The 12,500-nt window shown below is 43.1% G+C and overlaps 1 protein-coding gene across 1 annotated transcript in view; it reads right to left on the bottom strand.

Annotated features, from left to right (window-relative positions):
* Positions 1 to 4,836: 4,836 nt before the first annotated feature.
* The window catches only part of LOC138951062 (sodium/glucose cotransporter 4-like), a 13,833-nt gene continuing 6,169 nt past the window's right edge, over positions 4,837 to 12,500 (bottom strand). Inside the window, exons 2-6 of the mRNA XM_070322736.1 lie at positions 12,014 to 12,164; positions 11,139 to 11,307; positions 9,853 to 10,068; positions 8,058 to 8,181; positions 4,837 to 5,577 (exon numbers count right to left, since the gene is read on the bottom strand). Coding sequence (XP_070178837.1) covers positions 5,366 to 5,577; positions 8,058 to 8,181; positions 9,853 to 10,068; positions 11,139 to 11,307; positions 12,014 to 12,164 — 872 coding nt within the window. The 3' untranslated portion in view covers positions 4,837 to 5,365. The remainder of the gene's footprint in view (positions 5,578 to 8,057; positions 8,182 to 9,852; positions 10,069 to 11,138; positions 11,308 to 12,013; positions 12,165 to 12,500) is intronic.

Raw genomic sequence — 12,500 nt, forward strand, 5'->3', positions numbered from 1 at the left:
TTTCTATTAATAACTCTCCGGGTTTTTCGCAAGGTCCCATAAGCTTAGCTCTAGGCATTGCCATGCACGCAAACCATATAAGGAAACCTTTCGGAGCAAAGCAAGGAATTTGACATAAAGCTGCGACGAAGACTGAAGGTAATCAAGACACTTAGTACACAGAGTAATATCATAGTTCTGAACAAGGCACTACGTACATTGAATTCGTCGTTGCATGTAACGTAGGTCTGCTTAAATATACATGTAAGTGTACATTGCACAGGCACCTGCAATTGATCAAGTCGTACTAGTTTTGGGGGACCGCGAGCGCGGGATAACGCTACAGACACAGTTTGTATGGTACTTGAATTGGGAATGCAGATTTCAAGCTCGCTGAAGAGAGCAACCAGGAGAAAAAGCAATTACTTGAGTCGATGATTACTAACGAATTAGTTTGCACAACAGTGTTCTGTCTCTGTAATGCGTAGATCTTTGCCTGGTTAGATCAAAATAATAAATATTGTCATCATTTTCACGATTTTACATTCTTAACGTACTGGGTACTATTCATATTATGCGACAAATCCAAGTTGCCAATAGTTTTGAGCTTTAGGTGAGACGTGGGTTGTCAAAGTAAAAGCCAATCAAGCTGATTGTTTGATGTGTGGAACCATCGCGGCTTTGGGTCCGTGTTTCTGAGGACAACGACTGTAAACATTCACTCTCAGTCTCAAAGACCCAATCCATGTTGGAAATTACCGCGACGACTCATGATCATTTTGCAACTAAGCTGTGGAACACACATTGTGCAACGAAAAGACTTAAACACTTACAAGAATAGGTACACGCTAAAGAATGACTGGAAGAAAAGTGACGTAAAGTTTACGTTTGAGGACACATTTTCAATTCTGACGCGATCGATTGAACTTCTGACGCGCTTTGGGAATTGCATTCTAACAATCAGGCTCCCTGTGGGTGATTGTACGTAACGTTCCACAACCAAAATGATGACAAAAACGATGTTTGGTGGCTCGATGGCAGACCAGCCTTTTTTTGATGGTCCCCTCGGACCAACAAAAAAGCTGGTCTGCCAGCATGCCACCAAACATCCTATATTATTGTGATTTGTCTTAACAATACATTCGTTTTGCTCGTTTGTGAATACAGCCTGCAAAGGTCAAGCGAGAGAGAGAGAGAGAGAGAGAGAGAGAGAGAGAGAGAGAGAGAGAGAGAGAGGGAGAGAAAGAGAGAGAGAGAGAGAGAGAGAGAGAGAGAGAGAGAGAGAGAGAGAGAGAGACACACACACACACACACACACACACACACAGATGGTGAGAGAGAACAAAAACTCAGATACTTTTACAAATATTTTATTGATACAGTTTCATATAATTCTCATAACTGTTGGATAATCTACATGATAATGCAATATTTCTTTTCTGTAAGATTCCTGTGTATCACTTTCACACAACTCAAAGTATCGTGCAGCAGAGTGGCTTGAACAGAAGAACAACACACAAAGTTGTGAGTTTGTAACTAAAAACTAATTAATTTGTCTACTCGCTCAAATAATGTTCGGCCAGCCCAGTAATACACACAAATACATCACTCTGTGTTGTGCATAACACAATATAATTATCTGATTATGCACTAAACTTTGAACAAGTCTATGACTATTTAACAGCATATTTTTTTTAAAGTGCGAAAAAGAAAGAGAGAGAGAGAGAGAGAGAGAGAGAGAGAGAGAGAGAGAGAGAGAGAGAGAGAGAGAGAGAGAGAGAGAGAGAGAGAGAGAGAGAGAGAGAGAGAGAGAGAGAGAGAGATCAAATCAAATAAAAATCAAATCAAATCAAATTTTATTTTTCGAGGGTTGTGGCAACGAGCTTTTTTTTCAACCAGCCCTCGCCCAGAGAGGGGACTAATCTAATCACATATTGACACGGATATTAACGTAGAAAAAAATGTAGAGAAAAACAACAACATATGAATATTTACACATTACATATTATACACAAATATAAAGCGTCGTATATGTAACGTAGTGAAAACAATGCTGACTACACTGTATGCATGAGTAAATGTGTTATTAAAGCTTTGAGTGTTTTTGTGTGGATATAATGAACACTGATGCTTTGGACAAATGAAAATATAACCAAACGAAGTCTTCCATCACTGTGATTTTTCGTAATTTAACATTAAATACAGTGAAATGTGTTTTTTGAAAGTATTGAGACTCATTGGGACTCTCACAAATTCCGGGAGAGAATTCCACAGGACGCTACCAGAATAGGCTAAGCTCGATTTGAAGAGATATATCCTTGGAATTGGGACGTTAAACTTTCGGTTTGGTTTGACTTTAAAGTTTGCAACGAAAGTTCGTGGTGCACGGCCGGAAAGTATTTTGTGAAGGAGCACGCCTTCATTTAATTTAAATCTTTCTTTTAATGGGAGAATCTTAAGCTTCTTATAATCATCAAATACAAGACTGGATTGTTTCAGTAAAATTAGTTTCAGCGCTTGCCTATGTAAACTATACAATATTAGCACTGGCAGAGTCCCAGATGGTTGAAAAATAATCTGTGATGGTTTGTATATATGCGTTATAGTATAATAACCTTGAGTGCTGATCTAGAAAGTGTTTCATTCTATTTAACTGATATATTTTTCTCGACATTGTTTTACATACCGACCGAACATGATGGGCCCAAGACAAATTATTATCGATATTTACTCCCAAAACTTTATGATCTCCTACCTCCTCTATCGCGTCGTTACCAATTAATATGGAATGAGGATTGTTTCGTATGTTTTTTCTCTTTTGTTGTTGTTAACATGTATTTGGTCTTTTTAGGGTGAAGACTCATGTGAGATCAAATCAAATCAAATCAAATTTTATTTTTCGAGGGTTGTGGCATAAGCAATACGACGAGCTTTTTTTGAACCAGCCCTCGCCCAATCAATCAATCAATCAATCAATGAGGCTTATATCGCGCATATTCCGTGGGTACAGTTCTAGGCGCTCTGCAGTGATGCCGTGTGAGATGAAATTTTATACGGCCAGTAGATTGCAGCCATGTCGGCGCATATTTACCTTTCACGGCCTTATTCCAAGTCACACGGGTATGGTAGACAATTATTAACTGTGCCTAAGCAATTTTGCCAGTAAAGACCCTTTTGTCAATCGTGGGATCTTTAACGTGCACACCCAATGTAGTATACACGGGGGGTGGTTCGGACACCGAAGAGAGTCTGCACACAAAGTTGACTCTGTGAAATAAATTTCCGCCGAACCTGGGATCGAACTCGCGCTGACAGCGGCCAACTGAATACAAATCCAGCGCTCTACCAACTGAGCTATATCCCCGCCCAGAGAGGGGACTAATCTAATCACATATTTACACGGATATTAACGTAGAAAAAAATGTAGAGAAAAACAACAACATATGAATATTTACACATTACATATGTGACAGGGGAGGCTACCGCTCCTTTCACAGCAGACTCTGCACCCGAGTTGTTGGCCTTTAAAAGTCAACACCGGTGTATTGTAGAATTCTGTTTGTGATAGGGTCTGGTGGTTTCCGATTGTCTGTTGTTCATGGAAACCTTCGGGTTTGCATAACAGTTTTTATAGGGCTAAGAAATTAGCCCTAACATTTTCAATCCTGTTTGATTGCACTTCGCTTCCCGAGGTGATCGTAGTGTTTCGGCACACGGTTACATCTGGCGCTTGCGAGCAGGGATGGGACTCGGCATGATATGTTCAGGTAATGGCATAATATGACCACTGAACATTTTCGTGCTGTTCCCATTCTGCGAACTTGGGATGGACAGTGGTCCCCCGGTTCGGAACTTCGGGACGAAGTTCATTTCAAACGGGGGCGATTGTGACAGGGGAGGCTACCGCTCCTTTCACAGCAGACTCTGCACCCGAGTTGTTGGCCTTTAAAAGTCAACACCGGTGTATTGTAGAATTCTGTTTGTGATAGGGTCTGGTGGTTTCCGATTGTCTGTTGTTCATGGAAACCTTCGGGTTAGCATAAGTTTTTATAGGGCTAAGAAATTAGCCCTAACATTTTCAATCCTGTTTGATTGCACTTCACTTCCCGAGGTGATCGTAGTGTTTCGGCACACGGTTACACATATTATACACAAATATAAAGCGTCGTATATGTAACGTAGTGAAAACAATGCTGAATACACATGCATGAGTAAATGTGTTATTAAAGCTTTGAGTGTTTTTGTGTGGATATAATGAACACTGATGCTTTGGACAAATGAAAATAATTATAACCAAACGAAGTCTTCCATCACTGTGATTTTTCGTAATTTAACATTAAATACAGTGAAAGGTGTTTTTTAAAAGTATTGAGACTCATTGGGACTCTCACAAATTTTGGGAGAGAATTCCACAGGACACTACCAGAATAGAGAGAGAGAGAGAAAGAGAGAGAGACAGAGAAAGATAGACAGAGAGAGAACATGAGAGAGAGAGAGAGAAAGAGAGAGAAAGAGGCAGACAGCCACACAGAGAGACAGAGAGAGAGAGAGAGAGAGGGGGGGGGGGGGGGGGGGGGGCGGGGTTATAAAGTTTGCGAAAAATAAATCAGACGCAAACCTGCTAAGGCCACACAACCGTTGAGACAAGGTTGAATAAAACTATCAAAAAGATTGCATTAATTTGTAAGGGATATCAAAATTCGTGTTTTCTTCTTTAACAAAATAAGTTTCATTTGAGTACGCAGTCATTCCAACTGTCTTTATTTTGAAGACACTTGTTATTGTCTTCACACTTATGAAAAAGACATAAAATAGTACTGAAAACAAAATGTTTTCCGTCAACATTACACCATTCCAGAATGTTTCAGCATTTATTTTTCTTTAATCCAGTCAGTATCTCCTTCCTTTAGATGATTTACGTTGTTGTTGTTATTGTTGTTGTTGTTGTTGATAAAGCAGCCAGTGCGTGCGTGCAGTGCGTGCGGGCGTGCGTGTGTGTGTGTTTGTGTGTGCGTGTGTGTGTGTCTGTCTGTGTATAGGTGCACGCGTGTGTGTGTGTGTGTGTGTGTCTGTGTGTGTCTGTGTATGAGTGTGTGTATGTGTGTGTGTGTCTGTGTCTGTGTGTGTGTGTGTGTGTGTGTGTGGGTGTGTGTGTGGGTGTGTGTGTGTGCACGAGCGCGCGATGTCCGGGGTACTTCGGATGTTTTCATTTTCTGACCAAATGTGTTCTTTAAGAGCAGACGAAACACACTTTTACAACCATTGTGTTATTGTATGGACAATAAATCATCTTATGTCTTATATCGTATGACATTTAAGCGGCCCATGATAATAACATTCCAACAAAGACATAGTACCAGCGGGCAATTTTGCTGTCAAGCGCGCACTAGCCAAAGAACCCCCACAGGAAAGCCCCGAAAATCATCAAGATCACAGCATTGAGGTTGACGAACTGCTTCCATTTTTTGTGCTCTCGTACTGACGTCATCAGTTTCTGCTGGTCACGTGCTTCCTCCTCGGACACGTCGACGACAGTGGGTGGTTCGTAGCCACACAGCATCTGCAGGTAGTGCTTCCATTTTGGTACTTCTTTCTTTGCTGTGGAAAGAATTCAAAAGTTCGTCACGTAAGAAAGAAAGAAAGAATGAATGAAAGAAAGAACGAAAGAAGAAAAACCGACACAAGAAACAAGATATAAAGAAAGACAGACAGCCAGCCAGAGAGCCAGCCAACCAGACAGACAACCAGCCAGAGAGCCAGCCAACCAGACAGACAGCCAACCAACCAGACAGCCAGCCAGACAGCCAACCAACCAGACAGCCAGCCAGAGAGACAGCCAACCAGACAGACAGCCAGCCAGAGAGACAGCCAACCAGACAGACAGCCAGCCAGAGAGACAGCGAACCAGACAGCCAGCCAGAGAGACAGCCAACCAGACAGCCAGCCAGAGAGACAGCCAGCCAGAGAGACAGCCAACCAGACAGACAGCCAGCCAGAGAGACAGCCAACCAGACAGACAGCCAGCCAGAGAGACAGCCAACCAGACAGCCAGCCAGCCAGCCAGAGAGACAGCCAACCAGACAGACAGCCAGCCAGAGAGACAGCCAACCAGACAGACAGCCAGCCAGAGAGACAGCGAACCAGACAGCCAGCCAGAGAGACAGCCAACCAGACAGCCAGCCAGAGAGACAGCCAGCCAGAGAGACAGCCAACCAGACAGACAGCCAGCCAGAGAGACAGCCAACCAGACAGCCAGCCAGCCAGAGAGACAGCCAACCAGACAGACAGCCAGCCAGAGAGACAGCCAACCAGACAGACAGCCAGCCAGACAGACAGCCAGCCAGACAGCCAGCCAGCCAGAGAGACAGCCAACCAGACAGACAGCCAGCCAGAGAGACAGCCAACCAGACAGACAGCCAGCCAGAGAGACAGCCAACCAGACAGACAGCCAGCCAGAGACAGCCAACCAGACAGACAGCCAGCCAGAGAGACAGCCAACCAAACAGCCAGCCAGAGAGACAGCCAACCAGACAGACAGCCAGCCAGAGAGACAGCCAACCAGACAGACAGCCAGCCAGAGAGACAGCCAACCAGACAGACAGCCAGCCAGACAGACAGCCAGACCTGTTTACCCCCATAAGTGTTTTGGAGTAATGCTCAGCCCCCAAAATAGTAATCCTGGCACAAAAATAGTAATCATCCAGCATTCGTCGCCAATTACAACGCACATGACAACTGTGTCTGCGAAACGCAATCATGCACATATATATATCCATCATTCACAAACAAAACACATCAGTCAGTTTTTGTAGTCATCATAATTTCAAAGAAGATCACATCAAAAGCACATGCATCACTGATTCTTTTTCTTTTGCTCGTAGTAGGCCTTTTTCAGTGTGTCAAGCGCTTTTCTACTGTACTTGCGCTTGCCGAATGAGTGAGGGCGAGACTTCACCACTAGAATAAGGCTCTCCAGCGTCTCATCAGACAGACATGATCTCTGGTCAGTCCTGTGCTTTTTCACCCCATTTTGCCATTGAAAAAAACAATGCCAAACATGTGAATTGATAAAAAAATATTTTTTTATTTTTTTATTTTTTTTTACATTTTTTTAATTTATGAAAATCGTAGTCTTGACACGGATAGCGGAATGGCGTATTTTTTGCAGAAAATCGTAATAAATTACGCCAAAATCGTAAGGGTAAACAGGTCTGGACAGCCAACCAGACAGACAGCCAGCCAGAGACAGCCAACCAGACAGACAGCCAGCCAGAGAGACAGCCAACCAGACAGACAGCCAGCCAGAGACAGCCAACCAGACAGACAGCCAGCCAGACAGACAGCCAAGCAGGCAGACAGACAGCCAGCCAGAGAGACAGCCAACCAGATAGACAGCCAGCCAGAGAGACAGCCAACCAGATAGACAGCCAGCCAAAGAGACAGCCAACCAGACAGACAGCCAGCCAGCCAGAGAGACAGCCAACCAGACACCAAAAGAGCCAGCCAGACAGACAGACAGAAAGAAAGAAAGAAAGAAAAGAAAGAAAGAAAGAAAGAAAGACAGAATGAAGGAAAGAAAGACAGAAAGAAAGAAAGAAAGAAAGAAAGAAAGAAAAAAAAAACACACACTATAAGACATCTCAACAATTAAAAAAACAAAAAGAAAACAAAAGTCTGCTCGACCGAGTTTGGTAAGGGACGTGTTTCGAAACACGTGTGAATCGGAGGAGAAAGACAATTATATTCACACTATAGAAAACAACACGATGATGGCAAAATGCATTTAACCTACTAACCAACCCATCCACCCATCAATCCATCAGCCAAGGAAGCAAGAAAGCCAGCCAGCATGCAAGCAACCGAATAACCAAGCAGTAAACGTCGGAAAGAGTCCCACTTCGTATACATGTCGGTATGTGTTGTAGTTTACCTGTGACAGCTGTATGTTAAAAATGTCTCTTTATCTCTTGCTGTCCTGTATTTGTATGCTGTACAGCTGGCACAAACATGATTAGGTAAATGTTAAGAAAATAGCGTGGTGGGTGGTGTGGTGGTGGTTGTGGTGCATAGAGCCTCACCTCCCTGCTCCTCTGAGTGTTTCTTTTCAATCATCTCTTTGACTTTCTCGTGACGCACTTTTTCATCTGGAAACTCCTCCCGTTCCTCTTCGCTGTGACGTGTGTACCACGTCAGTCGCACAAGCTGCAGCAAACACGTCATGATTATTACGTCATTCTCTCCGCGACCTTTTTGGGTTTAGGTTTATAGGGTCTGTTTGTCTCTCTCACACACACACACACACAGACACACACATACTCTCTCTCTCTCTCTCTCTCTCTCTCTCTCTCTCTCTCTCTCTCTCTTTCTCTGCCTCTCTCTGCCTCCCTCTCTCTATTTCTCACTTTTTACTTGTCCGCTATTCTGTCATCCACTCTTCTCACTGAACATGTTTTCTCCGCTTCCAATACAACCCCGCCCACCCCCTCCTCACTCTTCTCTCTCCCTCTCTCTTCCCTCATCTCCGCCCTCATCAATCTATCCATCTTCCCCTCTCTTCATCTCGCGTGTTTGCCCCCCCCCCCCCTCCCCCCTCCGTATCGTCTCTCTCTCTCCTCTTCTTCTCAATGTGTCCCCTCTTCCTCTCTCTTCATCATAAATGTTTGCCGTTCCCCCTCCCTCTCTTCTTCTTCGTCTCTTTCTACTAACCCCACCCCCCACCCCCTCACACCCTCTTGCTCTTTTCGTCTGACATGATTGCATTTCCGCTAGATCTCTCCCCTCCCTCTCTTCCCCGCCAACCCCCTTCCCACATCAATCTTCCCCCTCCCTCCATCCCTTCATCTTCTTCCTCCTCCATCTTATGAGTGGGCGAGGGCCAGATGCAAAATAAACAAGTCGCGTAAGGCGAAAATACAATATTTAGTCAAGTAGCTGTCGAACTCACAGAATGAAACTGAACGCAATGCCATTTTACTCGTAGCATCGTCAGGCCACCGCTCATGGCAAAGGCAGTGAAATTGACAAGAAGAGCGGGGTAGTAGTTGCGCTAAGAAGGATAGCACGCTTTTCTGTACCTCTCTTTGTTTTAACTTTCTGAGCGTGTTTTTAATCCAAACATATCATATCTATATGTTTTTGGAATCAGGAACCGACAAGGAATAAGATGAAAGTGTTTTTAAATTGATTTGGACAATTTAATTTTGATAATAATGTTTATATATTTAATTTTCAGAGCTTGGTTTTAATCCGAATATAACATATTTATATGTTTTTGGAATCAGCAAATGATGGAGAATAAGATAAACGTAAATTTGGATCGTTTTAGAAATTTTTTTTTTTTTTTTTTACAATTTTTCGATTTTTAATGACCAAAGTCATTAATTAATTTTTAAGCCACCACGCTGAAATGCAATACCGAAGTCCGGGCTTCGTCGAAGAGTACTTGATCAAAATTTGAACCAATTTGGTTGAAAAATGAGGGCGTGACAGTGCCGCCTCAACTTTCACGAAAAGCCGGATATGACGTCATCAAAGACATTTATAAAAAAAATGGAAAAAATGTTCGGGGATTTCATACCCAGGAACTCTCATGTCAAATTTCATAAAGATCGGTCCAGTAGTTTAGTCTGAATCGCTCTACACACACACACACACACGCACACACGCACGCACACACGCACATACACCACGACCCTCGTTTCGATTCCCCCTCGATGTTAAAATATTTAGTCAAAACTTGACTAAATATAAAAAGAGCATATCTATGCTCATTTTCGTCCAAAAATAAAGAATTATCGAAATTGTCCTTGTCATTTCCTCCCCCCCCCCCCCCCTCTCCCCTCTCGGCCCCACACATGTCAACAGTCATCTCACATGTTTGTCGTCAATGGGCGGCGTGATGTGTGAGATGATGACGGTGGCGAGGAGAGTGATGACGAAGAGGAGGATGGTGAAGTGGAGGAAGTGAACCTTGGCGATGATGGAGGGACGGGTGTCCTCCTCCCCACACGCGGGGGACCCGTACCCGAAGTCCAGCCCCATCCGTATCAGCCCCACGAACAGACCAATCATCAACCCCCAGAACGCACCCTGCAACAAACAAGATGAGCAAACAGATTCATTAAAGATAAAAATAAGATAAGGATAAGTAGAGGTTACATGTCGAGTCTCAGGAAAATAATGGTCGAAGTTTGCGGATCATGAAAAATGCGAGTATCAGCGAGCTTTTATAATATTCACTGAGACGAGGTGTATAACCAATTTATTCCTCCTTTCTTCAGATTTTCAAAGAAAAACGGTGTTTGATCGAGCCCTAATCACTCTGCCAGACTACCTGCGCGGTTGAAGAGTTCCGTGAAAATCATTCAAATCTCAATGACCAGTTGCAAATGTTCACTTGACTGTCAAGAAGGCTTTAACAAAAACTGAATACAGCTCATGATAAAACACGTTTCTATACTTTCTTTTATTGAAAAGAACAATATGCAAATAACACTGAACGGCGGTCGTTCGAGGATGAAAAAAAAGCTTCCATTGGACGAGCAGACAGAATGTTTTCAGGTCGCCGCCCCCTCCCTCCCCTTATATCTGTTAAATAATTAATTTCATAAGCGGCACCTGTGTTATTCTGCTGAATTATTTCAAAAAAGAAAAAGAAATCCTATTCCGCACACAATGCATCCAGGTTGCAGATTTTCTCGTCATTTATCTTGGCGAAAGAATGGTATTATCCCGTGTGAAAGTAATTCGAGATCTATGATGCTCGATGTGGAAATTAAGTTTCCTTCATTGTTTTTCTCTTGTTTTGTTTTTGTTGATTTCTTTTATTCACAGCTCCCTTTTTGTCTGTTGCGTATGTCACAATTGTTCATTCCTGTTCTCCTACTTGTGTGCATCTTGTTTCTAAATCACATCAATTTTCGGGTTTTCAAGATCTGTCGCCATCATTGTTTAAGCATATCCCGCCATGAAATCATGTAACAGGTATGTTTAGATGAGCACTTACAATAAGTTTAGACTGGTGGCGCTCCTTAGTAAGCATGTTGTGTTATCATGTGTGTGTTTATGAATAGAATGTTGTTTCAACCATCTGTATTTCCAACAAGATGGCGTACACAAGACGGACGATAACTCGAATTCATCGTTTCTGTGGGACTGACCTGCTCATTGGTTCTTTTCCACAACACTGCCAACAAGAAGAGCGCCAGAATAGGGGGAGCGAAGTAGCCCGTCACCGCCTGGATGTAGTTGAAGAGTTGTCCCCCTTGAGACAGCTGTAGCACTGGTACCCACACGATACTCACCGCGATCAGTGACAGCACGAACACTCTGCGAATCCAATCATTCAATCAATTAATCAATCAATTAATTCATCCATCCATCCATCCATCCATCCATCCATCCATCCATCCATCCACCCATCAATCAATCAATCACCGTTGACACAACAGCAAAATCAAATGACTACTGTTTTCATCGCCGGTTAGCCATAATCATCTCCCCACTCCCACGGAAAATACTAATAGATCCTCTCCCCTTCCCCCCCCCTCCCCGCCACCCGAAAAATCCATATTGTTAACATATTTTCAGGATGACCACAATATGTCTTTACCACTTCCACTACCACTTTTGTTTTACTCCAGGGGACAATTCCCCCTCTGACCTCGTTAATATTATGTCAAAAAACAAAAATAAGAACATGGTTGGTTATGGGAACGTTTAATTTATCTTACAAGCGAGTTTCGTCGACAATTGTGAGAGAAGTTCATTATATCTGTATATGAAGTGTTTGTCTGTCAGTCTACTGAAAAGACCACTGGGTCGACGTTCTGTAAATATAACGTTTTGTTTTGTCATACATGAAACGTTCCAATAACCCACCATTCTTGTTTTTTGATTCTGAATTTTGGAACGTTGGCAGTCAGTCTGCTTTTGTATTTCTCGTCATATGTCATTGACATTTCTCGTCATATGTCATTGACATTTCTCGTCATATGTCATTGACATTTCTCTTCCCCTTCACCATCTGCTTCACCTTCCAACGAGCAGCATCTCCGCCTCCGTTGATTTGGGTCTCATTCGCTTCCAGATGTCGATGGTGAAAATGGTGGCCGAGCTGTTGAACACTGACGTCAGTGATGACATCAGAGCTGCCATCATGGCCGCCAGCATGACGCCTTTCAGACCTGAATGACGTCAGAAGGTATTAATAATATTTGTGATGAATTAAGCGTTCCAGTTACATACCATTCTTGTTTTTTGAGTGAAAAGTAACCAAACAGGTGAAGGCGAGCGCATGGACACGTGAGTGTATGTGATAGTAAGCCTACTTGTTTATAGACTAAGAATATGTGTGTGTGTGTGTGTGTGTGTGTGTGTGTGTGCGTGCGTAAGTGTGTGCGTGCATGAGTGTGTATGTGTGTGTGTATGTGTGTGTGTGTATGTGTGTATGTGTGTTTGCGTGTTAGCGTTAGTGTGTGTGTGTGTGTGTGTGTGTGTGTGTGTGTGTGTGTGTGTGAGTA

Source organism: Littorina saxatilis, linkage group LG1 (genome assembly GCF_037325665.1).
Source record: "Littorina saxatilis isolate snail1 linkage group LG1, US_GU_Lsax_2.0, whole genome shotgun sequence".
NCBI classification, from domain to species: domain Eukaryota; kingdom Metazoa; phylum Mollusca; class Gastropoda; order Littorinimorpha; family Littorinidae; genus Littorina; species Littorina saxatilis.